The 27165-nt window shown below is 47.6% G+C and overlaps 1 protein-coding gene across 1 annotated transcript in view; it reads right to left on the reverse strand.

Annotated features, from left to right (window-relative positions):
• The window catches only part of CACNG2 (calcium voltage-gated channel auxiliary subunit gamma 2), a 124935-nt gene extending 106617 nt beyond the window's left edge, over positions 1 to 18318 (reverse strand). Inside the window, exon 1 of the mRNA XM_061417360.1 lies at positions 16725 to 18318. Within this exon, the coding sequence (XP_061273344.1) occupies positions 16725 to 16935 (211 nt within the window). The 5' untranslated portion in view covers positions 16936 to 18318. The remainder of the gene's footprint in view (positions 1 to 16724) is intronic.
• Between the last annotated feature and the right edge of the window lie 8847 nt (positions 18319 to 27165).

A 27165-nucleotide genomic window follows, 5' to 3' on the forward strand; every position in this document is an offset into this window, starting at 1 on the left:
CGTGACTTTGTGGATAGATAGAGAAGCCCACAGCTTATCCAAGGATACAATCAGGTATGTAAGCTGGGAGAAAGGAGGATAAAGAGACCCAGGAATGCGGTCGGATGGGCCTTGTAAAGGCAGAGTTTCATCTGCTCTAAAGCATCGGCAGCAGACTGTGTGGTCCAGAGGGGAATGTTTGGTGCAGAGGATAGCAAAGTCCCTTCAGTTCCATAAGCATAACTCAGCTCCTACCATGTGCCTAGCTCTGTGCTAGGTGCGTGTGTGCTAAGTCGCTTCAGCTGTGTTCGATTCTTTGGAACACTATGGGCCATAGCCCATGAGGCTCCTTTGTCCGTGGGATTTTCCTGGCCAGAACACTGGAGTGGGTTGCCATGCCCTCCTCCAGAGAATCTTACCGACCCAGGGATCAAACTTGCATCTCTGATGTCTCCTGCATTGGCAGGCAGGCTCTTTACCATTGGTGCCACCAGGTGCTTGAGGCTAAATGCTGGACCAGGACTGGGCGGTGTGGGTCTTAGTCCCAGCACTGTTGCTAGTTGGCTCCATTGCACCAGGTCCCTTCCCTCTCTGGGCTTCAGATGCTTGGGTCATGAGGTGAGGGTCTGGACTGGGTGAGCTCCCTGGATATACCGCTAATTGCCTTCCTTCTTTCCTTTTTTTTTTTGGTGGTAACAGAACCTCTCATTTTTCAACAGGCATGTGGCCACCTGAAATAAACATTTATTTTCCAAGCTTTTTTATAGTTAACATGTAGTCACATGACAAACTTCTGGCCAATAATACCAAAGCCAAAATGTTGTGTGATATGTTCCAGGAAACCTCTTGATGAGTCATGTAACAGGAGACTTCTGTCATTATATCTTGATGTCATCCTCCACCTTGATGCCTGGAATGTGGAGGCAGTGGCTGGATCTCTGGCAGCCACACTGGACTGTGGGGTCAAAGGCCATACTTTGGATGGTGGGGCAGGGAGCTGGTAGGAGCCTGCATTGCTAACCCGTTTGTGGAGCCTCCAGACCAGCCTTGTATTTCATATCTCCAGACTGGTTTCCTTGAGAGAGAATGAACTTTTGGTCTTATTTAAGGCACTGTTAATTTTCTTTTCCTGTTGCTGTAGTCAAATCCAATCTTTCTTGATACAAGCTCTAAAATTCCTTCCAGGGACTTTGCTGGTGGAGCAGTGGATAGGAATCTGCCTGCCAATGCAGGGAAAATGGGTTCAGTCTCTGGTCTGAGAAGATTCCACATGCTCGTGTGTGACAACTACTGAGCCCGTGCTCTAGAGCCCACAAGCAGCTACTACTGAGCCGGTATGCTGCAAATACTGAAGCCTAGGCGCCTGGAGACTGTGCACTGCAATGAGAGAAGCTGCCAAAATGGAAGCCCGTGCACTGCAATGAAGAGTAGCTCCCCAGAGCAGTAGTGAAGATCCAACACAACCAAAAATAGATAAAATAAAGAGCAAGTAAAATTCTTTCCAGGGGAGCCATTCTGAGCTTGTGATACTAGGGGACTTCTTTAAGCACCCACTCCCTGTGCTAGGCAGAATAATGACTTGCCAAAGATGTCCACATCCCAGTTCCTCTAACCTGTGAATATGTTTCATATATTATGACAAAGGGCAGTCAAAGTTGCAGATGGAATTAAGGTTGCTAATCAGCAGACCTTAATAGAGAGATTATTCTGGATTATTCAGGCCTGGGCAATGTAATTGCAAATATCCTTAGAAGTGGAGGAGGGAGGCAGAAGAAAGAGCATCAGAGGGTTGCAACATGAGAAAGACTATGTGATGCTGCTGGCTTTGAAGATGCAGGAAGGGGCCACTGGCCAAGGAATGTGGACAGTTTCTAGAAGCTGGAAAAGGCAGGGAAACAGATTTTTCCCTTACAGAAGGAACACAGCCCTGCTGACACCTTGATTTTAGTCCAGGGAGACCAATTTCAGACTTTAGACCTACAGAATCACAACACAAGTTTGTGTCATGTTAAGCCACTAGGTTTGTGGTCGTTTGTTATAGGAGCAATAGGAAATGAATGCACTTACTCTGGTTTCTTACTGGCAAAGGAAGATCACATGGCACCCATATTATAGAGTGCTGTGTAGCTTATGGAAGGTGACATCTGAGTGATCCTTAGGACAGGACCCACCACACAGGAGGCTCTCAAACAACATTATCTCACAAGGAAAATCATCCCTTCCTCTGACACTGCCATACAATCTTCTTTAGCCATTAATGACAATCCTACCTGAAACATACTGATATGAAGTGCTCAGGGCTGAGCTAAGAGCTTCACCAACTCCAGGCAGTCTGAATTGACTCAGTGCCTGATAGGAAGGTTGTCATCCACCTTTCAGAGGTGAGGACACAGGCCCAGTTGGCCAGTGGCAGAAGTAGGATTTAGCCCATGTTCACCAGAGCCCCCTGGAGAAGGGAAAGGCTACCCACTCCAGTATTCTGGCCTAGAGAATTCCATGGACTATAGTCCACGGGGTCGAAAAGAGTCAGACATGACTGAGTGACTTTCACTTTCACCAGACCCCACTGGCCGTGCTCCAAAGCTGTGCTTCTTAAAGTGTGGCATCAGAGACTTGCCTAGGATCTAGAAACACAGGCTTAGCTCCCACCTGGACCCCTGCATCAGGATCTGTGTTTCATTAAGATCTGTGGTGATCAAGGTTCACATCAGAGTTTGAGGAGTGCTGCTCTAGACCCAGTAGTATAGCAGTCCCCAAACATTTTGGCACCAGGACCAGTTTTGTGGAAAGCAATTTTTCCATGGACCAGGGTTGGGGAGGATGGTTTGTGTGCATTACATTTATTGTGGACTTTATTTTATTATTGTTACATCAGCTCCACCTCAGATGATCAGGCATTAGATCCTAGAGTTTGGGGACTCCTGCAGTAGTGCTCTATTCTCTCCTTGACCTTACTCTTTGGGAGGCAGCCTCAGGTGATTTCATTTCCTTCATCTGCCTTGTGCCTTTCTCTTCTGTTCTACTTGGCCAACTCCTATTCATCCTCCAAAACCCACTGCAGAGGGCACTTCCTTAGGATCCCTTCCAGATCTCGACAAATAGAGTTGTTCTTATGTCTGGCCCTCACATAGGCCTTTCTAGTGCCTGAGCTCACTGGTAATGGTCTCAATACCGGCTTATCTCTTCTGATCTCCAGAGAAGGGGTATGATTTCTATCATCCAACCAACCCTAACTAAGCACCTACTAGGTGCTGGGTGCTGATCTTATTCCTGGGGTTATGGCAGAAAATAGGACAGAAAAAGATCCTGGCTTCACAAAGCTTACATTCTAGTTGGGAAAGAAGTAACATACACTGTAGACAAATTCAGAAAACATGAAGAAAGGGAGACTAGGAAGTGGATGGATGCTGTCAGCCAGGGGGAATCCGGGCAGACCACTCTCCATAGAAGCTGACTTGTTTCTGTGCCCCACAGATTAGCACAGAGCCTGACATGCCCAGCACTCAAAAACTGTCAGAAAGGATCAGATCTGAGCATTCTCCCAGATCAAACTGTACGTCTTTAAGTTCATGTCCCTTCCCAGCAACTGCTAGACCATCTTTTTCATACCAAGAAACTTGTGACATTCCTCCCTTCCCTACAAAGTCTTCTGAGCTAAAAATTTAAAGCAGAGAATCTCCCATCCTCCAGCAATGCCCCCACCACCCCTCTCTCCTCAGCCAGCGTGGACCACGGGACTGTCTCCCCAGCGCCTGCCATTTAGTTATTGAATAAAGCACACCACGTGGTTGGTACACGGGGTGCATTTCCCGAACTGGGGTCAAGGTCAGAAAATGTCAGCCTCTGAAACAGAAACTCCAAGGGTGGTGTGAACTGGGTGAGCATCTCTTTTTTTAAGCAACAACTTCTTCTAGAGATGCTGAGTAAAGGGAAGTAGATGAGGCTCGCCTTCCATCTGAGTTTTATCAGCAAGCCCTGCTCGGGAATGTTGGGTGTTTATGCATTTATTTCCAGATGCATGGCTTTATTCACTCTGTTAGCTGCTATACCCAGCCTAGGCTGGTGGTGTTTTGTATACATTTTTGGAAGACAAAGACTCCGCCTGTAATTTCCCATTGGCAGAGAGGAGCCTTTACAAACTCGGATGCCTACAGAGGCCAGAGGAGGGCCAAAGCAGCCCAGTAGCCTCAGAAGATACTTGGGAGCAGCAGGGACTTTGGGGAACCGCAGAGGACCTGCCGCATCTGAAGAGACATCAGCTGCCCTGCTCCTGTTGTTTGTTGCCAAGCAGGAAGGGGGCCCAGGGTTACAAAACTCTGTCTTTGTTTTCCTCAAGGGAGGCCAAAGACAGGTTTTTGTTTTTGTTTTTATAGGAAAAGTCTTGATTTGTAGAACATTTTGAGGGCCAAACACAACTCACTTGCAGGTCACTCTTTGCAACTGTTGGTATCATTAATAATAAACACCCTAGTGATAACAGCATCTGGGGTTTATTGAGTGTTTACTATGTGCCAGCAGCCTGTTAAGCACTTTGCATGGAGCATCTTACTAAAATTTCACAACCAGCCCAAGCGTGAGATACAATTTTCCCCACTTAGACATGAGAAACTGACCTTGAGAAGGGACATTCCTTGTTCAAGGTCACACAGAACTGGTAAATGACAAGGTTGGGATTTGAACCCAGGCTGTCAGATGCCAGAACTGGCACAAACTCCAGGCCTGGTTACAATATAATGCTGATCATGTTCATTATGATGATGCTAGGGGGAATCTGAGATTCAACACATAACAAAATCGAGCACCTACCATGTGCCAGGCCCTGGAAGCACAGGTGTGGAATCAGTCTACCCAAAATTAAAGGTATCACCTTCTTCCTGGGGCAAATGTCTCCTGTTCGCCCCATCTCAGTGAAGGTCACTCACTGTCACACTTTACTCAACGCAAGTGACAGTCCTGAGTCCTATGGATCCTCTGATGTCTGTTCCCTTGCTCGCCAGCCCCCCTGCCCACCCCTGCCCTCCCCATCCGAGGTCACCCGTGTCATCACTTGCTGGGCTGTGCAGCCTTCTCCTTTTGGACTCCCTGTTCCATCCTCCTCTTCTTCCCATTTTTACATCACACAACTTCCTGAGCCATCCTCCTAAAATGCACATCTAATTATATCATTCCCTTGGGAAAATTCTCCTCTTAGACCTCTTTGCAAGTGAACCATCCCTTTATGATGTGGTCTCTGTCTAAAGTCAAACCTCAGTATTAATACCTTCCCCTACCTCCCCTCCCACACTTGTTCCTCCAGCAATAGTAGAATCTTCGTGTGGTCCCCCAAACACCCCATGCTCTCTCACATCTCTTCCTGAAACAATCTCTCCACTCCTGGGTATTTCTTGCTTGGGTCCTCCAATCCCCCACTGGGGCATAAGCCCCTTGAAGGCAGGGGCGGTATCTGATCACTTTTGTAAACCCAGAGCGTAGGGGGTAACTGACACACAGCTGTGACTGAGTACATTTTGTTGAAGAAACGGACATGGGGACTCATGGTCTGGAGGTGGAGGCAGAAATGGAAACAGGCAACAGAAAAGATGGAAGATGCTGCATCGGAGACATGCAGAGATGCCTAAGAAGGAAAGAGGGAGGGAGTGTGAACCAGGTGGGAGCAAGGTGGGAGGTGGCAGAACTAAGCCCTGAAGGAAGACAAGTGGGATGTGGTTGGAAATGGCCCTCTAGGCAGAAGGGTGGGGAGAAAGAATATATGTATGCCTTCACCTCTTCCCCCTCCATGAACTAGAAACGGGGTTGTATATGCATTTTGAGGCATCCTTCTGTACTCTAAACAGTGGGAAAACCTGGCAGGCCCTCCACTTCTCCCCACTCTGCCCCAGGTAATAAGCATATGCTAATTTAAGCTTCAAAGTTTTGAACACTTCATCATGCATGAATTACAAATAGCAATTTCTGCTTAGCCTTGTTTTCAACTTCTCAAAGTAATTTATTTACAGATTTGGGGGCCAGGGGAAAATTGTAAATATAATTAGTGTAATAGAAGGCTGTGCACAGGTTTTTGGATTGGACAGGTTTGGGTTGGAATCCCAGCTCTGCCACTTGCTGTGTGACCTTGGACAAGTCACTTAACTTCTCTGATTCTCTTAAGATGGAGATAGTGGATATCATAACATATATCTTCAGAATTGTGAAGATTAAGTAAGAGCAGCCCTGGGGAACATCTGAATAATGCTGAGCACACAGGAAGCATTGCAGGAATGATTAGTTAGTATTATTGTTGTTATTAGTGAGAAAATGATGCCAGGGAGTTGTTTTTCAGGATTACTTTCTTCTGCAAAATTGAGGAAGAAAGGTCTCAGCTTTAGGGAAAATTCAAGAAGGATAAAGAAAAGGACTTGTGCAGACAGAGATAACAGTTTGAGGGGAAAATGTGGCAGAAAAGCAGGAATGATCCTTTATGCCCGGAAAGTGAAAGAAGAAAGAATGGGGCAAAACTGAGATAAAGAAAGGTCCAGGGATCAACAACAGCTGGTCACCAGCGAGTTTTGCCCAATGGAAAGGCCGAGAGAGAGACTGGTGCTGGGGTGTGTACACTGCACAGCGGATGGTTGGCAGACAAGGTGCTGAGCCGTTCACTGAGGCCACGGCAAGAGTGCACCTGCGATCTCGCACCTAATCTGCAGCATTCTTGTTAGCAGCTGGAAGACTACCCAAGGTCAAGGAGGTTCAGGAAAGAGTGAATATTGTGTCCATAAGGAGAAGGGGGAGGCAGCTCTTCTGAGGCCAACTCAGGGCTGCTAAGTTGGTACCTCTGAGCCAGGCGATAAGCATATGAGGATTTGGATTGAGAGAAAAGGTGATTTTGGATTGAGCAAAGGTTCCCTCCTGTTCGCCCAAGAGGGAACAGGCTCGTGGTGGCTTGTCAGCTTCCGGAAGCTTTGTGGCATAGCTGTGGCCCCGAAGGTGCTCCAAGAGCATCCCAGGTTGCGGGGTGTGTGGGAATCCCCTGCCTGTTCTCAAGGGCCTTTCAGCCAAACCTCAGAGAGATGACTGTCAAGAGGAGGAGTCAAGAGGAGTTTCTAAAAGTCCATCTCCCTCCCCTGTGGCCTTCCCTGGTGGCACAGTGGTAAAGAATCTGCCTGCCAATGCAGGGACACAGGTTCGCTTCTTGGGTTGGGGAAGAGCCCCTGGAGTAGGACATGGCAACCCACTCCAGTATTCTTGCCTGGGAAATCCCATGGACAGAGGAACCTGGTGGGCTGCAATCCATGGGGTCACAAAGAATTGGAAGGACTGATTGTATGTGCATGCACACCATACACACACACACACACATATATACACAGCCTCCCCTGATGGGAGGTCCCTGAGGGTAGACACTATTGCCTTAATCATTTACTCAACATTTAGCTCCTAAACACTCTTTGTGCCAAGGCTGACACACCCCCTGCCCTCACATTGCTCACAGGCTTCTAGAGGGACACAGAGCCCTAAGCAAGTAAATGCTAAAAAGAAAAGTCAATGTTAAATTGTCGAAGAAGGGAATACAATCGGGTAACAGGATGGTAGGCTACCTTAGATGGGATGGTCAGGAAGACTCCCCTAGAGGGAGAAGGTGGTGTTGATCAGAGACTTTTTGCATCCCTGTAGCCCCAGGGCCCAGCCCAGTAAAAGCTTGTGCTGCTGCTGGGAAGGCAGGGCCTTGAAGCACCTTGATTGTATTCAATACATCATTTACAATCTTCTCTCTGTGCCCCTTTCTCTCTGTTCACTACAGCTAGCTTAGGGTGTGTCATCTGGACTCTGCCAAGACCTTCTGCTGTGCTTGCCCTTCTCAGTTAAATTTCACCAGCTCCGCTGGACTGGGATCCCATCCATTAGGGTCACAACGGCCAGCGATCTCACGAATGAGCAAAGCCACCTGTGACCATCCCTCGCTTACCATCTCTCTGGGTCCCCTTTCCTTACATGATGAAACATAAACTATTCCACAAGAGCCATTTCTGTCCCTGTGGGGTCCCATCTCCTCTGCCCACCCCCGCCCCCCACACTCCCCAGTCCCAGCTTTCTACGCTCCAGCCACACAGGACTGGCTGCTCAGGTGTCTGTGCTTCTGCACTTGCCGTTTCTTCTGTCTGAGGTACGCTTCCTCTCCCCAGCTAGCACATTCCCATGCATCCTTCCGAACCCCGGTCATCCCTGGATCCCCTTCTTCCCAGTCTCTGTGCTCCCAGAACGCTCTGAGCTTAGGCTTCATGCTGCTTCGTCATCATTGTCTGTTCACTGGTCTGTTTTCTCTTCTAGATTAGAAGTTCCTTGAGGGTAGATGGTGCTATTGCCTCTGTCCTAGCAGCTCACACAGTACCTGGCAAGGACTCAGGGAGCAGTTGTAGAGCAGAGATCAAGAATCACCCTTTTCCTTGTCAAAAAGTGTGCTCGTAAGACCACACACTTCTCCAAGCTGCTTCTTGAGTCACAGGACAGGCACTAAGGGCACTGGAGAAGTCCCTTGGGCTCTCCCAACACCTTGCCTGCATTTCTCTCTGCCAGCAAGGCAGCCATACCATCTTCCTTTGATTCCAAGGCACATATTTTAAATTTTAAGGTTTCTGAAATTAAAGTGTGTTTTCAACTGGTGTTATATTAGATCTGTTTTCCCCTGCCCTTAAAGCTGTTTAAGTAGTTAGGTCATTTTTTATAACCAATGGCATCAGAACTGGGAGATCAGAGCCCTTTATACCCCCAGGAAAAAGGACCAGGGTCCTGGCAAAGGCAGAGAGCTCACTGGCGATCCCACAAGGGCTGACATGCATTCCTTGGCCTTGGGGAGCACAGTTCGCATCTTTCTAGTCTCATTCCTATTTTCAAAAAGTCTGGAGGATTTAACTGAGCCTCATTCCAATTCCAGCTCAAATCCTCGATGATCCTAACTGATTGCTAGAGACGTCTCAGAGAAACTCAGGGAATCTCTCTGAGTTTGTGGGAGGGTGATAAGCTGAGGTGGCAGCAGGCTATGTCACATGTCTTGTGTGAAATGGAGTCATTTTATAAGATGCCTGTTCTTTGGGATTTCCTGATGGGACTTGCCCGTAGGCTCCTGAGGGGAGGAGGTGGGTCTTGTTCACTTCTGCCTCCCTGGGTCCACTGCAGGATTGGCACCTACCATCAACACCTCCACTAAGCATATTTTGAATTTCTTTGATTGGAGTTGAATCAGTCTATTTCTTCCCTTCTCTGGGCTGTCATAAGTTTTCAGGCCAAAGAGCCCACCACACTCAGATCTGGGTGGGATTGGGAAAGCGAAGAAAGTGAAAGTCGCTCAGTTGTGTCCAACTCTTGGCGACCCCATGGACTGAACAGTCCATGGGATTCTCCAGGCCAGAATACTGGAGTGGATAGCCGTTCCCTTCTCCAGGGGATTTTCCCAACCCAGGAATTGAACCCAAGTCCCACACATTGCAGACAGATTCTTTACCAGTTGAGCCACAAGGGAAGCCACACTGGGAAAAGCATGACAAAGAGAAGGGAATGGTGCTCAAAGCCTCACAACTTTAGGGCAGGCATCATCAGCTCCCTTAGATGGACGGGGTGAAGGAGGTACCGACAGAATTAACTAGCTCTAGGTCACACAGCTTTTAAACAAGAAGCCAGAAGTCAAAAGGCAAAAGTCTTTAACGAGACTAGTGAGGCTCCGCACTGTTGGGTCCTCCTTCTGCACCCCCCAACTCCATCCAGCACCATCACCACCCCCATCCCATGTCCATCTGCACCCTCCAGCCACCCTGGCCTCTGTCCAGGACTTGCCCCTTCTCTCCCTCACTGCTCTCTGTACTCCCTCACTGCTGCCCTCCAACCTGAAATGTTCCTTCCTCCTCTTTTCACCCAGTGATGCATCCTTCAGATAGCCATTTACATCTCACTTCCTCAGGGGAGCCTTCTCTGATTAGATCTATCTTCGTATCATAAACTCACAGTCTCATGTGACTCCCCTTGAGAGCACTATCATAGTTGTAAAATACATACATATAAGAGACACAGGTTCTATCCCTTGGTTGGGGAGATCCCCTGAAGGAAGGCATGACAATCCACTCCAGTATTCTTGCCTGGAGAATCTCATGGACAGAGGAGCCTGGTGGGCTACTGTTCATAGAGTTGCAAAGAGGCAGACACAGCTGAAGTGACTTAGCATACATGTGCATATGTATATATGTGTGTGTGTGTGTATACATATATATGTATGAATATATGTATATATATATATATATATATATTTGGGAGAGTCTTTGAAATAGCATCTGTCTCTTCCAGAAGGCTCTGAGGGCAATGACCCTGAAGGGAGCTGCTGCCCACCATGACCCCAACCCTTGACCCAGCACCTGGCAAGTTGCAGGGACTCATCAAAGATTTAACCAATAAAATAAATGAATGAAGGAATTGCTTAATTTGTCACTGAAAACTAACCTGGAAACTTAAAACACGTATTTCATCTGAATATGGGAGATTTTTTTTTAATATTCAAGTCTAAAAGTGACCATTGAATTCTGAACTATTTAACAATCTCCTGCATGATCAGTCTGAGTACATATAGCCTCCTCCCCCACTGACCTGAAAGCTAACACTCATGGGAAGCTCTCCCCGAGGACCTGTGTGACAAACGCTCTGGATGATGAACAGAGAGGAAAACGTGGCCAGTGTCTATTTAGAGGATTCCCCCACCCCCACCCCGCCCCAGCACTTCCTTCTCAGGCACTTTGTTTTTTATTATCTTTCTTTGTTATTGCCCCTTGTGTGTTGAAACTCTCTCCCACTCCTTCTCCTTCCCTCTCTCCCTCTTCTTTCTGTGTTGACTCTATTATTTATTTTCAGAATGTCAAAAAAAAAAAAAAAAAAAAGATGTTTCAGCCGCCATCGCCACTAGTGTCCAATTTAAAGAACCATCCTTTGATGATGGGAAGTGACCGCCCTTCCTCAATGCCCATCCTGTGGCAGGCGGTGGTTGCGTCTTCATTTGCCAGCTAAGATAGGTTGATGTCTCGTGCTATCATACTTGCTGTGGTTACAGCAAGAGGCAGAACAAAGATCCCTGCCCTCGTGGGGCTGACTGTCTAGTGGTGCAGATAGATAACAAGTAGTATGAGTAAAATTTCATAGTGTGCTAGAAGGTGGGACATAGTCTGTAAAAAAAGTAAAATAAAACAGAGCCAGCAGTACAATGTATGAGGTTGTTGACTGTAATTTTATACCAGGTGGTCAGGAAAGAAGGTGAGAGACATTTGCAGGCTTCATTCCAACCAGCTACCCTGTGGAAAGGGAAACTGAGGCTTGGAGAGGTAAAATGACTTGCTTCAAGTTGCACAGCTCAGAAGGCTGCAGCACTTGAAGTGAACCCAGGTCTGTGTGGCTGCAAAATTGTGTCAACTGCATCACACACCACAAAGCTGCCTCTGAAAACTTCCGTCACTTCAGGGAACATAAATCTGCTAGTTTCTGAAAAATGCTGGCCAACATAAAACCCATGGAGAGTTTACACTGAGACACTTCCAAAATAAAAGGGCGAAACCAAAGAAGCACGTGGTGGGTCCAGCCTGAAGTTCAGTGTTGCGTCTCCTTGGCCTCTTGGGAGTGAGGGGATTAGGACAGAGCTGTCACCTTGTAAGGTGTGGGCAGCCGGCAGGAGTAGCATGTCAGGGAGTCAGCAGGTCAGAATTCTGGTGTCCTGACATGCTTGGGTCGGGCGCTCAATGAGGATACTCAGTGGGATGCAGACAGAATAGAATCAGCTGCCGACAATGAATGTGAACATAAGGCCACAGAGGCCAGGATCCGTGCATAGAGCTCTCTGGAGTTTCCAGGATGAAAACAAGAGGCCTGGATTCAAGTTCTGGCTCTGCCTACGTGGTGCGGTGTTACACCTAGCACCTATGAAGTGAAGGCAGGAGGGCAGCGTGAATGGGTTGGGATTTGCAGAGCTGGTTCCTCAGTAAAGGAGTCAGACTTGTCTTACAAGGTGAGAAGGAATAGGAACGTGAGACCTGCCTCTATGAAAAACTGCCAGTCAGAAGCTAAGAGCTTGGGCAAAGTTCTTGAGGTCTAGGGAACTGGGTGGAGAAGTTTGATAAAAAATTTTGGGCAAGGTTTTGGGGAAGCTACATGGGGATGGTCTCTGATGCCTGCTCTCTGCTTGAAGTGTCTGTTCTGGTGAGTATTAGGATCAAACTAGGCTTTTGCATACCTTAAACAGAAAAGGGAAGAAAATCAATGGATTATTTTTTTCTTCCCTGTAGAGACTGAGTGTACTGACAATTTTTCTTTAGCTAATTAGTAGCTGGGCAACCCAGTGACTGACTCCTTTTGAATGTTCTTATTTTACAACAATGAATTCATGACTCATTATTATTCTTTTAAAAAAAGAAATCCCATGACCTATATGGGAAAAAATCTGAAGAAGACTGGATATCTGTGTATGTATAACTGAATCACTTTGCTGTATACCTGAAACTAATACAGCATTGTAAATCAACTACACTCCAATATGACATAAAAATTAAACAGAAAAGAAATTCTAGGAAGAGCAAACAAATCGTTCTGGTTTCCTCACCCCTTCCCCTCTCTTCCTCTCTCTCAGTAACTTGCCACACATGTCCTTATGATTTTTGAATTAATTTCAATAATTTTAAGAATTTCTGCATCAATCCATTGATACCTATTTTTACTGTACCGACTGTGTGCAAAGTACCTAGAAGGTCAAAATATCTTGGGAATTATGGAGTGATATGTACACAGTATGTAGGCCCATTAGTAACTTCTAAACTCAACTCTTCCACCCTTAAAGGCAAAAGTGTCCAAGAAAGGCAGCTGGCATTCCTAAAATAAAAGAGATATACTTTCCTTCTGTGGAACAAGAGAGCCGTGGCTGAACCCAGTGTGGGGCACTCGCCACCTTACAGGCCAAGCAAACGTTATGAAATTATGAACTTGGAAAAAATAGTTCAAGAAAACCCAGCGACTTCTTATGCAGAGAGAACAGAGAGAATGGGGATGTAGAATGGACGGCGGAGCCCCTGTGAGAAAGCAGCTTGAGGAGGAGAAGAGAAGAAGAAGAGAAGCTCAGAAATTCAGCAGAGGGAACCAAACAGTCTGGATGGAGAGAAAGATTACTGCTCTGCCTCAGCAAGGAAAAGGGTGAGAGAGGGAGTGGGAAGGAAGGGGGTGTTTCTGTTAGGACCACAGTGTACTGTTGCTAGCTCCTCCTCTGCAGGGCTGGGAATCCTCTGGGGAAGACATGGAGCCCAGACAGAGGGGAGAAATGTACAGGAGAGAACAAACACAAAGAGTGAATTTCTTGCTGCCCCTGGAGACGATGATTCCTTTTGGTGACAACAGAGGTTAATATCCACCGTGTGGCCCAGAGACAGCATGCTTGGAACAAGCTGTTTTAGTGTCCTGTTGTAGATTTTATTGAATTCTTCTCTGAAAGGGCCAATTCATCTCTCCATTTGGAGGCTCTTAAAGTAGCTTTCCTGAAAAGTTCAAGAACTTCTCCTATCACTCTCCATTTACATGGGATCCATGAGCAGACAGACCTGCCCCCAACACCCTCAAATCCCAGTAAGGACACTAGCCTGCCAAGGGTCTCAAGTTCACACACAGAGACACTCCTGCTGCTCACTCTGCAGAGGGAGAGAAGAAAGGCTGTGATTTCTTCTCGATTCCTCTCCCCCTCCTGCTGTGTCGGCCCCTAACAGGTGGTCCTGTCCCCTTCTCATGCCTCAACAGACGAATTCATTTCAAAAACAGTCATGGATGCAAGGAAATGTCTTCTGATTCTTATTTTCACCAAGAAGTGAACAGAAAAAAATCATCTCTGGGGACAAAAAGCCTTAACGTAAACCAGATAGCCAAAGAGACCAGAAGAAGACAGGAGGCGGTTTTTCACCTGGAGTCATTAGCAGCATCTTGGGGAGAAGACTAGAAATCTGTTCACAACTTTTTGGGTACAAGTAGGAAACATAACAAAGGGGTGATGTGAAATCTTTTCTGAAAGTACAGTTTCTCACCAAAAACAGAGGTTGGGAAAACCAGACAACTTGGTTTCCATAAAGGCTGATCCTATTTGGAATGTTCAAAACAGCAAGCACAGGAATGCCCCACAAGAACCATCTATGCCAACCTGCAGAAATAAGTGCACTTATAATCTTCGGAAATCAGTGCAGTTTTTGAGAATATGTATCTTTAACACCTTCAAACCACATCCTAAGTGGCCAAGGCCCAGCTTCCTAAGGGGAGGGGGTACAGCATCTCAGGCCTACGAAACCCCATATGGACAGAGGTTTTGGAAATTAAAGGCCAGGTTGAACTGGAGCCCTGAGTACCAACCCTTCCTGCCTGGGCTACAAGTGGAAAAGGAACAGCAATCCCCAAGGCAACTTGGCCCAGCCCCCGACCTGCCACTGTCTGGAGGCCTCAATCCTGGGGAGAAGAGCCAAACCCAGGGCTTCTGGGAGCATCACACAATCCTTGGGACATGTTGTAATACTAACCCTTTAAGGGATGATTCTGGGAGCGAGGTGGGGTTACAGCTTGGAGGGAAAGTTGAAGGGAGTGGGCAGCACATTTGGGGATGTGGACACCAAACAGATGGAATTTTAATGAAAATATTTAAGCCTTTTAACGCACAAGTTATCCCAAGCCACCTCTAGTCCTTTTCCCTTACAGGAATTAGAAAAATGTTTAAAAGATCATAGTATTAAGAATTTTCAAACAAAACCCTGATAAGAAAGTATATCTATTCCAAGTCACTAATGTCTGGGAATATTTCTTCTAAAACCATGTCCTGTCTTTAATCTCTTGGCTGTATATCTTCGTCCGTCTAACTAAAATCCAAGCAAGGCAAATTGCTTCTATGATCATGTTCCCTAAAGCAACCCTCATTCACTTTGCTTTTCTTCTCTTTTGGAATTAAAGTCTGCCATAAATGTTTAATTAAATGGAAGTCTTTCCACTGTTAATGACTAGCTGCATGAAAGGCTATTCATTTTTTAAAGGAGGGGTGTGTTTAAAACAGCGCCTATTAATTTCCCGATATTGATTCTCTGGCTGGGGAAGAGCATATAGTATTCAGCATAGAGCTCCTCTGCAGACTATGTTCAAGGCAGCGGTTTGGATTGAGAAAGGGCACCAAATGCAGTATGCGTCAAATAGACCATCGCTCAATGAAGTCACTTAGCTATTCAAAACATGTTCAGCCATCACTCAACGATTTGCACCAAGATTGTTGGGAGGGGGGCACGGAATTGGTGCTCTTTCCCCAGGCATAATCATTTCCCAAAGAGCTCAGTTTGGGTTAGACTCTGAGACCACATCAGTTCTCTCCCTCTTAGTCCATTTCCCTCTCTTCTCCCCTGTCTCCTGGCTTCAACTCCCTGCACCACCATCCCATGTTGAGCTTAACAAACAGTCCTGCAGTCCCCGCTTCCCAGCGCTGCTCAAACGGCCTCCGTATTGGTTCATATCAGAAGCAAAGCACATCAGCTTTTCTTTCCACCCAGAAACACGTATCTCTCTGTGTATGTCTTTCTATGGGTGGCTGTAGCTTATACACACAGACACAGATAGCCACTCACATGCAGCCCCTTATATTAAAGTCTGTTGCTAAATGCAGGTTGTATGACCTGCAGGAGTTTCCTGCCCCCCTCCCCATGTTTATTAATGTGTCTCAGAAGCACATGCTTTCATCCATACCCTGATCTCCCAGCTTATCCTCTGTGGGACCGCTTTGCCCACAGCACATACACGGGCACACATGTCCCAATGACCCTGCAAGATCAAGGTAAACAGCTGACACTCCTCCCCCCGCCCCACAGCTCCCTCTTGTCCCCTCACAACCTCCCCATGCTCTCGCCTCCCTCCCGGCCTCCCTGCACAATGTCTGATTCCCAAGCTGGCTGCAATGCTGACTCTACACGCTTCTGAATAACAGACATGTCACTCTGCGTGGAAGTGAATTGGTTCTCAGCCTAACCTGCAAGTGAATTGCTGTTTATTAGAACTTGGGTTTGTTTCCTGTGAGAGACGTATGTATTTTTAGACTTTGTAAATGTTAAAACACACATACACACTCAGCCAGTCGCCTCGAATGATATGTGTGGCTCATAGACGTTACGAAATGCTCTTGAACTCAGCTTGCGATCCTGGAATAATTAGGATTTACCAAATAAGGCTTCTTAGAAACAACAGATTTTTTCAAAAAAAAAAAAAAAAAAGGAGATTTGCAGATGATGATGTGTCTTAGACTTTTGGGGAGTAAGGGGAGGAGAAGGGGAAAGGAAGAACATTTTGGAATTCTTCATTACGAAAAGAGGAGCAATGTTGAGAGAGGCAATTGTTTTTTTATACCCTCATAGATGGGCATACTACATCAAAAGGCAAATCCTAATGATTCCAAAGCAGGTGGAGCACATTTGACTTTTTAAAAACAATCTCTTGTTGTTGTTTTCATCATATCATAGATTATTCCAATGAAGAAGGTTGAGGAAAGGGGGGTGGTGGAGGCTGGAGAGTTGAGTATGGTTTTTGCTTATTGATTTTCTTTCCTCTGAAACTCACCCAACCAGCCTTGATCTGTGGTGGAAGGAGTGAAGTAAGAAAATGGTGGAATGTAAAGGGGACTTATTTGGAGGCGGGTGGGGAAGGGGGAGTGAGAAGGGGAGGGGGTGGGGAGGGGGAGGAGATGGGAAATCAAATACCTTCTAGGCAGCAGGTTCTCCATAATCCAGAATGGGTCATAACTTCCTCGTTCTTTTTGCTGGTTTCATTCTCACTGACACTTTTGGTCTTGCAAACCCCTCTGGAGTAGAGCCAATAGTCGGTTCCCACAGCAATGGTCATCAGACTGAAGGCAGCGAAAGCACCAACCGTGGTTAAAAGCATTTGAACACCTCGATCAAACAGCCCCATAATTCTTCATTATATAAACACCCAACCGACTTCGGGTTCTCGGGAGAGTGTGTGTGAAGGTGCGAGTACTAAAGCAAAAAATAAAAATAATTCCACTACTAATATAATGGATATATGTGTGAACAGAGGATGTGGAGAGATATAAAAAAAGGGAGGTAAGAAAAGCTCACGGAAAAGAGTGTAAATTATAAAGATCACACGGGAAGAGAGGCTTGCCTTTTGAGATCAGAAACTGTTCCAGTTGCAGTGATTAAAAAAAAAAAAAAAAAAGGAAAAAATAAAAAGACACCCCCCACCCCCCCAAGTGAGATGCCTTAATCTCTTTTCCTAAAATTCTGGTCTCCAGTTTCCATATGTGATAGCTAATTTGGAGATGGCTTCCACAGTGAACCAGGGAACAGCCGCATTCTCAACACAATCTCTCATGGTCGGGACCTAGACAGTTAGAGATTGTAAAAGCCGAGATGCAACCTTCCGTCTTCGCTCTCGGCTCTGCGGCCTGCGCCATGAAAATCCTTTGCTTCGCCAGTTCTCTTCCTTGGGGGGTCTCGGGAGCTTTCGTTTCAGACCAGACTTCCCAGTATTCTGTAAGCCCTTGATCTCAGCTGAACAGGTGCGGGGGTCTCGCCTTCCATGGTTTTGCCCCGGCAGCGGCAGCGGCAGCAGCAGGGCGGGCAGGCGCGGCGGCGGCGGCGGCGGCGGCAGGACGAGCAGCGGCGGCGGTTATTGTTGTTGGTGGCGGTGGTAGTGTTGGCGAAGTGGGGGAGGGAGGGGGTTCCTCCCGGAGAATCGAGGCGGGTTTCCCTCCCCCTATCTGCAAAGCTCCTGGAAACTGGGGTGCCGGCGTCTTGCTGCAGGATGGGCCGCCCGCCTGCCCCCCCACCCCACTCCCGGCCGGCTCGGCCCCCGGAGGAGGCGCTCCCACCTACTGCATTACCGGGTGGTGCTGAACTGGACAGCTCCTTGCGCCGCCGGCTTCGCGCGCTCCCAGGCTCCCAGGGCGGCCCGCCAGGAGGGGGGCGCGGGCCGGAATCCTCCCTGCCCTCGGGGGCAGCAAGGCCGGGGCAGAGCGGGGGCTGCCTTTTCCTCTTTTCACCCCTCTCCCAAAATCCTGAAACGAGCGCTCTCCTGGGCTCCCGGAGCTTAGAGAAGGCGTAGCTAGAGATAGCTCTGCTCCCTCTCTCTCTCTCTCACACTCTCTCCCTTTCCCTCCCCCCTCGGTGTTTCTTCCAGCTCAGCCTCCTTCTCATTCCATCTCTACGTGCCCAGAGCTTCAAATACAATCCTCCCATCACAATCAGAGGGGCACAAAACTTCAACCAGCCGGTTCTTTGCCTGGAAGCCCTGAAAATATAACCTGGATGGGTAATTACAAACACGGTCTCTATGTGTTTTTTAAATCGTCGCTTGCACTTTGCCGTTTGGGGGATCTGTTTTGTTTTATTCGCTGTGTCGCCTTTTGGTCGTTTCTCTTTCTTCTCTGTCTCTTTCTGGCTAACAGGGGATGTGCAGTGCACTGTGTGTGTCTCTCTGTAGTTTTCTGTAGAAATCCTGGATCTTGCTCCTACAAGCAGACATTTTGGAAAGAATATTCATGGAAAAGGGTGCAAAAGGGTGACTGGCGGCTAGAGCTTGGGCAACGATTTTCATCTCAAGGATAAATATGTTTGCAGGGGAAATGGGTGAAATGTGAGTCCTTCTAAGTTTCCCGTGTCATTCGTAAGCTGGGTGGAAAGAGATAAAATCTCCCTGCTGTGAATACGGAAACACATTATAACTCTCCCCTTTTCCTCAGCAGAACTGTTATCTTGGGTTAATTACAGCATCATCTCTTGTTTCTATATGTGCAAGTTTTCCTTAATGTGACCCCTGGAAAAAGAAGCTCATCAGATTCCTGCTGGTAGTGATTATGTTTCTCTCTGATCAGTTTCCCTGTTAGGGGAGGGAAAGCACATGAGGCATGATGTAGATGCAGTTTTAATTTGTTGGGGGAGGAGTCTAGAGAGAGTTGTGCCTGCCTCTGATGGGTCAGTAGAATTAGAGATGTTTCCATTTCATAGCTCACCTGTTCTGTACTTTGTTTTCTGTTCTTCCGTTTTTGTCTGGAGATAATTTGCTTGACAATTTCTCAGTGATCTGGTGATTATCAAAGAGTATACAAAAGATGACTGAACTCAAAACAGACTTTCTTGGGTATTGTCTAATGTTTTTCCCTTTGCCCAGAATTGTTCTGCAGATATGGCCAGTACTGTAGAGGCGGGGGGCAGTATAGAAAAACTACCTGTTTCTCCATCCTCCATAAAATGTCCTTCTCTCACTCTCTCTTCCCTTCTCAGAAGGAAAGAACTCCTATGATGGGTAGTCACTGGGCTCCTGTCACCTTGAAGAGGGTCCTGGTGTCTGGAGAACAGGACCAAGATTTCAGCTACCTCTGCTAAGATACCTTTAGGGTATAGCCTGAACTACTTTTTCAAACTGAGGATTCTCCATTTGTTTTCTTGCCCTTTGGTTGGGGATGGCAGTTGGGATGGGAGAGGCACTGGTATGCTGACCTCACTCAGCTGGGATTCTAGCAAGTTCAGCCAGTGTGTTCAAGTGAGTGATTTCCTTGGCTCCCTTCCTTCAGGAAAAAGTGAGGGGCAAGTAGGAAATCCTCTTCAACAGGCTAGGCCTTTTGAGGGGAGCGGAGGGAGGTGTGGGTGTAGCCACAGGAACCTGAGAGGCTTGCTCTCACTTACGTCTCTCATCTTGGTTGCTTTTGACCTAAGAAGTCCCTTCAAACTGGAGATAGACCCCTCCTTCTTACCGCTCCCCCATTCTTTTCAGATCAAGCCTTGAATCTTTTGCTCAAACAGAATTAGTAACAGAGGCTCAAAAGCTTCTGTTTATCCACAGAAGGAGCTAACATCTTAGCCACTGACAGTGGCTGCAGCTTTAGAAACATTTGATTAATCTTCTAGCCAGATAATCATTGAGTCAGGAGGTGAAAGAGGGGACAGAACAGCTGTAGGTTGATGGTGTGGAGGGAACAGACACTTCTGGAGACAGAACACCCTGGGAGCAACGCTAGCCTCTGCTACTTGATAACTGCGTGATCCAAACAAGTCAGCTTCCTAGAACCTCAGTTTTAACATATGTGAAATGAGCACATTAAGTTGTTCCCAGTTACAGCTGCCACCCTGCTCAGATTCTACCATCCCATTTGTAACACTTTATTTAGTGCCTGTGTCAGCTCTCCTACTGCCTGTGCTGACCTGTGAACACTTTGAGGTCAATAGTTGTGTCTTGTTCCCCATCATATCTTTGGCATCTAGTGCAGGGCTTGATACTTAATAGATACTTGATAAATAAAGCCTAAGTGATACCAGTGAGTTTTAAATGGTGTACCTGATCATTAGTAGGCATTCAATAAATGTGGCTTGACTCTCATTTATCCTCCCCACCATTTACATCCAGATTGGTCTCCAGCTTCTTTTTCCATCTAACTCATGTACCACTCCCCTCCCGCTCCCCTTAACCTAGTTCTAGTTTGGAGGTCCCTTCTGCAGACAAGGCAAGGCTACCCAGGAAGAACTGGCTTGGTGCAAAGCCCGGTAGATGCTTTGGATCCACCAGGCACACACACTTAGCAGCTGCTGAATGGATGCTCTTAGGGGAACAGCTTTGTAAGCCTGCAGTTGGTGACTTGGTGAGGGCTTAGAGGAAATTAGCTGAAATGCCACAGGCCTATTTTGAGCTCCTTTTTTGATGGAGTGGAAATAACATGGGATTTGGGCACAGCAGACCTGGCCTTGAAGCACAAGGCTGCTATTTCCTCATTGTGTGACCTTGGGCAGACATTTAACCTCTCTGGAAATCTCTCTTCATCTCTCAAGGAGGACCACTGGCAGGGGCCTTACAGTGTGGTTGTTAGTGTTGTGTGTAAATAGCATGACCATAGCTAACATGCCAGGCACTGCTCTAAGCTGAGGTCCACAACAATCCTATGATAAAGGAACCATTTTACAGATGAGGAACCTGAGTCACATAACGGTTTAAGCATCTAGCCTGAGGTTGTGAGTGACAGTGAGTGAGTGGCAGAGCTGAAAGTCTAACCTAGTACCAGACAGGGGGCCTAGATCTTAACTTCTGTGTCTTGACTCAAGATATAAGCTTTCTGAATAAGGATATCACACCAAGGTTATTTGCTTCTCAACTACAGATTTGGCAAGGATTTAAGGGAGTAACTTCTAGGTGCCAGGTGTTTTCACACAATTTCTCACACTTGCAATTCCAACAACTCTGCAAATGCCTATCGCTCACTATCTTACCTTACAGGCGAGGAAACAGAAAGTCAGAGAGGTCATAAATCAAGTCCCAAAGTCACATATCAAATTAAGTGGAAGAGTAGAGATTTGAACATTTTGCACTGCTTCAAATTCTACTAGATCCAAGTCTCATAGTTATTCATTTGTTCATCTATTCATTCAACAAATCAAGTACCTACTATGTGTCAGGTATGTATAATAGATTTCCTGGACAAGTTGAGTAGGATAGACATTATCCCTCCCTCCAAGTGCCTATAGACAAGCAGAAGGAGCAGACAGGGGAGGAAGAGCCACACTGAAGGGAAGAGGAAGTTAGGTGAGGGATGCTGTGGGGCCATGGAGCAGGGAGACTAACCCAACCTAGCGGGTGCAGGACATCCTCCTGGGAGGACAGGATATTTAAATTGAGATTAACTCAAAGTCAGCTAGGCTGAGATGGGAGTGGGAGGGTGTGGGGGAGCTGAAAAGAGGAAGGGCATTCCAGACGGAGGAAACAGCATACGCCAAGGTGCAGAAGTGTGTGCAAGTGGGAAAAGAGGATTGGCTAGTTTTAGGGAAAAGATGCCGAGTGATTTAAAGACCATGATGGGGAATGTTTTAGGCTAAGAGCCTGTAGGACTTCCCTGGTGGCTCAGACGGTAAAGCGTCTTGCTTACAATGCGGGAGATCTGGGTTCGATCCCTGGGTGGGGAAGATCCTCTGGCGAAGGAACTGGCAACCCACTCCAGTACTCTTGCCTGGAAAATCCCATGGAGGGAGGAGCCTGGTAGGTTACAGTCCATGGGGTTGCAAAGAGTCCCATGGACTGAGCAACTTCAGTTTCACTTTCACTGGAGGCCATGGAAATTTGGCTGAAGCATAAGAAGCCACTCTGAGGAGGCTGGTGCGGTAGGAAGTGTGAGAAGCAAACCTGGAGGCAGGCAGACAGCAGGGCCACTATTGCTGGGATCCAAGCAAGAGATGATGGTGGCCTGGACCAGGAAGTGGCAATGGGGAAAAAAGAAATGAGGGTTTTGGGGGTGTTGGGGAGAAAACTGATGAATATTGGCGTACGCGACTGAGATGCGTTACTTTGAGGAAAAAGTAGGTTGGAGCTTGTGGGGGCTTCGGGGAGCAGGGGAGATTGAGAATTCTGCTTTGGTCACGTGCACAGTTTCGCTTCATACTACCGCCTCTTCACTCCTGCTCCCGTTCTATCTCTTCTCAGCATGTGAATGAATTAATCAGGAATGGAAATCATTCATTCAATTACATTCTACCCTCACTAGAATGAAGCCTCAGGAAGGCAGGAATTTCAGTCTGCTGGGTCTCCTTGTATTGATATTTCCAACACTTAGAACAGTGCCTAGCACAGAGCAGCCATCTTATAAAAACAAATTACTTCTTTTCACGTGCCTGCTCTGGCCAGGCAATGTGCTGAAGTGCTAGGGAGGCAGATGAGATGAGCGACTTCATCATCTGCCAAAACACCCAAATCAGGGAGACTGTCGAGCAGACAGCGAATTTCCAAGGCAATGTGACCGAGGCCCCGGAAGATCAAGGGTGTCTGGTACTCTCTCCTATGTGTGCTGACAGGTCCCGCACTTCTTCTCTTGGGCACTTCTCTCTGGGTTTGGAATTTCTGTTTAAGGATTGGCACATAGTGAGTTCACAGTATGTATTTGATTAATGAATGAACAAAAAGGAGACATGTGCTATGGGCTTCCCAGGTGGTGCTAGTGGTAAAGAACCCCCCTGCCAGTGCAGGAGACAAGAGACCCAGGATTGATCCCTAGGTCGGGAGGAACCCCTGGAGGAGGGCATGGCCACCCACTCCAGTATTCTTGCCTGGAGAATCCTGTGGAGAGAGGAGCCTCGCAGGCTACAGTCCATAGGGTTGCACAGAGTCGACACAACTGAAGCAACTTAGCAGGCATGTGCTGTGAAAGCCCAGGATGAGAAACCATTTATTTCTGTCTTGTTGGACTTCCCTGATGGCTCAAATGGTAAAGCGTCTGTCTACAATGCAGGAGACCCGGGTTCGATCCCTGGGTCAGGAAGATCCCCTGGAGAAGGAAATAGCAATCCACTCCAGTACTATTGCCTGGAAAATCCATGGACAGAGGAGCCTGGTAGGCTACAGTCCATGGGGTCACAAAGAGTCAGACACGACTGAGAGACTTCACTTTCACTTTTTAGTGTCCCAGAAGGCTTTGGTGACAAGCTCATGGTTGAAGGCCAAGAGAAAAGGTCACAGTTGGTCAAGGAATAGAGGAGAGTGTTACAAGCAGGGGAACAGGATGAGCAAGTGCAAAGATCTGAAGCAGGATCAGGAATCCCAAGGAGGCTGGGATGACTGATGGGGATGGACAGGGAGGCTGGGGTGAGTCCAGAGAGATGCTGTGCGTGGGGTGCTGAGCCATCTGTGGGAATCGCTGTCCTCACCTGGCAGGGGCAATGCGGTGGGAAGAGAATAGGCCATGGAGTCAGATGGACCTGGGTTTGGATCTCAACTTTTGCTGCGTGATCTTGTGACCTCGTGACCTCGGGTTGTTATTTAACCCCTTCCTCTGAGCTTCTTCATCTGTAAATGGGGTGATAGATGCCTCGTTTGTTCCCGCCTGGAGTCCTTTGCACTTGCTGCCCCCTCTGTTGGATGCTGTCCTCTCTGAAGGCTAGACCCCTATCTCATCATTCAGGTCTTAGCTGAAATATCACCCCCAGAGAGGCACTGCTGGTCACATAATTTAAAATGTCACTCTATATGACATTGACCTGCTTTGTTTTCATCACCATGCTTGTTACAACTTGACATTCTCTTGTTTATTATCTGAAATCTTTCCCCCACCCCCCCACCCTCCTGGGATGTCAGAGCACACATGTCTCATTCATTGCAGTATCCCCAGTGCCTAAAGGGCCTGGAATATTGTAGGTGCTCAGTGAATGGTTTTTGAATGAATGAATAAGGTTAGGGTCATGGGGTTTCCCTGGTGGCTCAGATGGTAAAGAATCTGCCTGCAGTTCAAAAGACTGGGATTTGATCCCTGGGTCAGGAAGATCCCCTGGAGAAGGAAATGGCAACCCGCTCCAGTACTCTTGCCTGGAAAGTCCCATGGACAGAGGACCCTGGTGGGCTGCATTCCATAGGGTGGCAAAGAGTTGGACACGACCGAATGACTAACACTTTCATGGGGATAAAATAAGATATAAGCATTTGGCAAATAGTAGGGGCAGGTCTCTGAAAGCCGCTGGCACTTGGCAGGTGGGGTGGGGTGAGGAGGCAGCTGGGAAAGGTGAAGGTGGCCCCTGAGATGCTGTGGGAGGACCGGGAGTGGACAGAGGGTGGGGCAGTACCAGAGTCAGACCTGCAGGCAGGCACTGGCCTCATTTCCCATGCTGCGCCTCCCAGGCCTCGTCTGCTCTCTTGACCCCACATCCAGCCCACCATGGACCACCAGAAGCTTCCAGTCCACCTAGCTATTTAGCTCCAGGTTGGAGCATCAGCAGCAGAGAGGCTCCTATGGGGCCATCAGGCTCTGGGACTGGGACGAAAGGAGATGCTAGAAGACGTGGCAGGTTTTACTCCTTGCAGAGCAGAGAGCAGCCAAGGAGGCCTCAGGGAGCCTCCAGCGTCTGCTGCCAGAGGGACTGGGAGAGTGGGGCAGAGCTGCATGGTGAGTTCTGAACCTGGTGAGAACCAGAAGCTGAAAATCCACGTGTAGAGGTGCACATGACAAGAATTCCCACAGAGAAGTAGCTTTCTCATGGAGACTCCAACCCCAGTTTGAGCTCTGAATCAGTCTGATGCTTCTTCCCCTACTCCCCACCTCTGGGGCTGGTGTAGGGTTTCACCAGGAGCTGAGCTACAGCAAGGAAAATCATGATAGGAAGTTGATAATGTCACAGAATAAAATAAAGAGGACACATGAGGATGCAGAGGAGAAGAAGGAAACAGAATGTTAAAGGCTTGGGGAGGGAGAAAAGGATTTCCAGTGGCTTTCAGGGGAGGAGGGATCCAGTGGTGGATGGAGAAGTTGAGACGAAGGCAGTGCATTTGGGTAAGTTTGAGAGGCGCCAGAGAATGGGTCTTGAATGTCTTATGTGACCAGGCTCAGCCACCTTACGGCCTCTCCTCACCTCACACTCTTCTTCCCTACTTCCCTCTCCTCCAACCAGGCTCCTAGGCCAGATTCCACGGCCCCACGCCTACCCCAGGGCCTTTGTATCATAATCCCTCTGCCTGGAATGCCCATCTCCTGGCAGCTGGTTCAGTCCTTTATTCCTGCAGGAGTCTGCTCAACTGACCACTGGATACAAAAGAGCCCACCTGCCCCTCCTCCATCATTCTCATTTCTTACCTGTTTAATTTCTCTCCTTAACCCTTTACAGCCCTCTTCCCCTGACATATGTATTTTCTTATTTATAGTGTACGGGTAGGGGGTTGGTTGCGTTGCTATTATATTCCCTGCCTCTCACATGGGGTCTGGCACATAGTAGGTGCTCGTTAAATAAGCATGGACTGTACAGTAAAACCCCTGGGTCAGGGACACGGAAGTTCATGCAGGCAAGAGGAAGAAGGAAATGGGGACCACTTGGCTGGGACATCTGGGGAGAGCTGGCTTGGAACTCCACACAAGGATGCTGACAATATCTTCAGAAGAAGATGCTGGAGGTTTCTCAGAAAAATAGGGTGGCATTTCAGAGGTTCCTGGACAACACGGAACCTAGAGAGGTAACAAATAGAAAAGAAAAGGGTGCCCATGTGGATTCCAGGGGATGGAGAAGGAGGCACTACTGAGGTGGCAGGGCTGAACCACAGCGGATCTGGTCCCAGCTCTGATGCCATAGCAGTGTGACTTTGGGCAAGTGACCAAACACTCCCAAGTCTCAGCTGCACTGTCTGGAAAATGGGGCAGCAGGCTAGCCTCAAGGTACTCTTCTGATCATGAAATGAAATAAAAAATACTTAGAGTGCCTCCTCCATAATATATTCAATAAATAAATGTTTATTTATTTAGTAAATAAATATTAGTGACATGCTGAGCACCTACTGAGTGTTATGTGCTTTGAATAAACTGCAAAATGAAAAAGATGTGGGCCCTGCTCAGAAGCAATCAGAGGAGTGAAGAAAGGCCTGCAAGTGGAGGGAGGCACTCAGGGCACCTCCAGGAGGGCAGGGAATGCCCCCTCCCCGGGTGTTGGGGAATTAAGCAAGGGCTTCCAGGAGGTGGTGACAGCTGAACTGGGTCTTGAAGGAGAAGCAGAAGACATGGATGGCCAGGAAGGGCTTTTTAGGCAGAGGGAACAGTAGAGCAGATGTGAACATTCCATCAACAGAAATTTGTTGAGCACCTATTATGTGTTAAGGCACCTCAGTGAATACAACCTGGTGCAGTCTCTGCCATCAGGATCACACATGCCCGAGAGGCAGACATCAAGTTATTGATTACACAATTGATTGCTTAATTGCAATCACAGTGCACTTCTGGGAGCTACAGGTAATTCTGTTTTGCTCAAGTGCCCAGAGGCGCTGGCAGAGATCAAGCTGGAAAGAGAGGTGGGCCAGGTCAGGGAGAACTCTGCACCAAGCACATTACCTACTGTGTGCCAAGCTCTGTGTAATGGATACAAAGATGAACAAAACCAAGTCTGTTATTGGCAGGAACCAAGGACTGAATGCGGAGTGATAGAGGCAAGTCCATGGGGTGACAGGAGCACAGCATGGAAAAGGAAGGCTGGGAAGTCTTCCTGGGGGAGGTGACCTTTGCCCCTTCAATTGAATAGCAGTCCCAAAGCTCACCATCCTGGCTTTAAAACTTCCCAACCTTGTAGGCTTAAAGGGGCATTAGTCACTTTCACCTATCAAAGTGAAAGTGTTAGTTGTTCAGTCATGTCTGACTCCGACTCTTTGTGACCCCCATGGACAAAAGCCCACCAGGCTCCT

Source organism: Bos javanicus, chromosome 5 (assembly GCF_032452875.1).
Source record: "Bos javanicus breed banteng chromosome 5, ARS-OSU_banteng_1.0, whole genome shotgun sequence".
Lineage (NCBI taxonomy): Eukaryota > Metazoa > Chordata > Mammalia > Artiodactyla > Bovidae > Bos > Bos javanicus.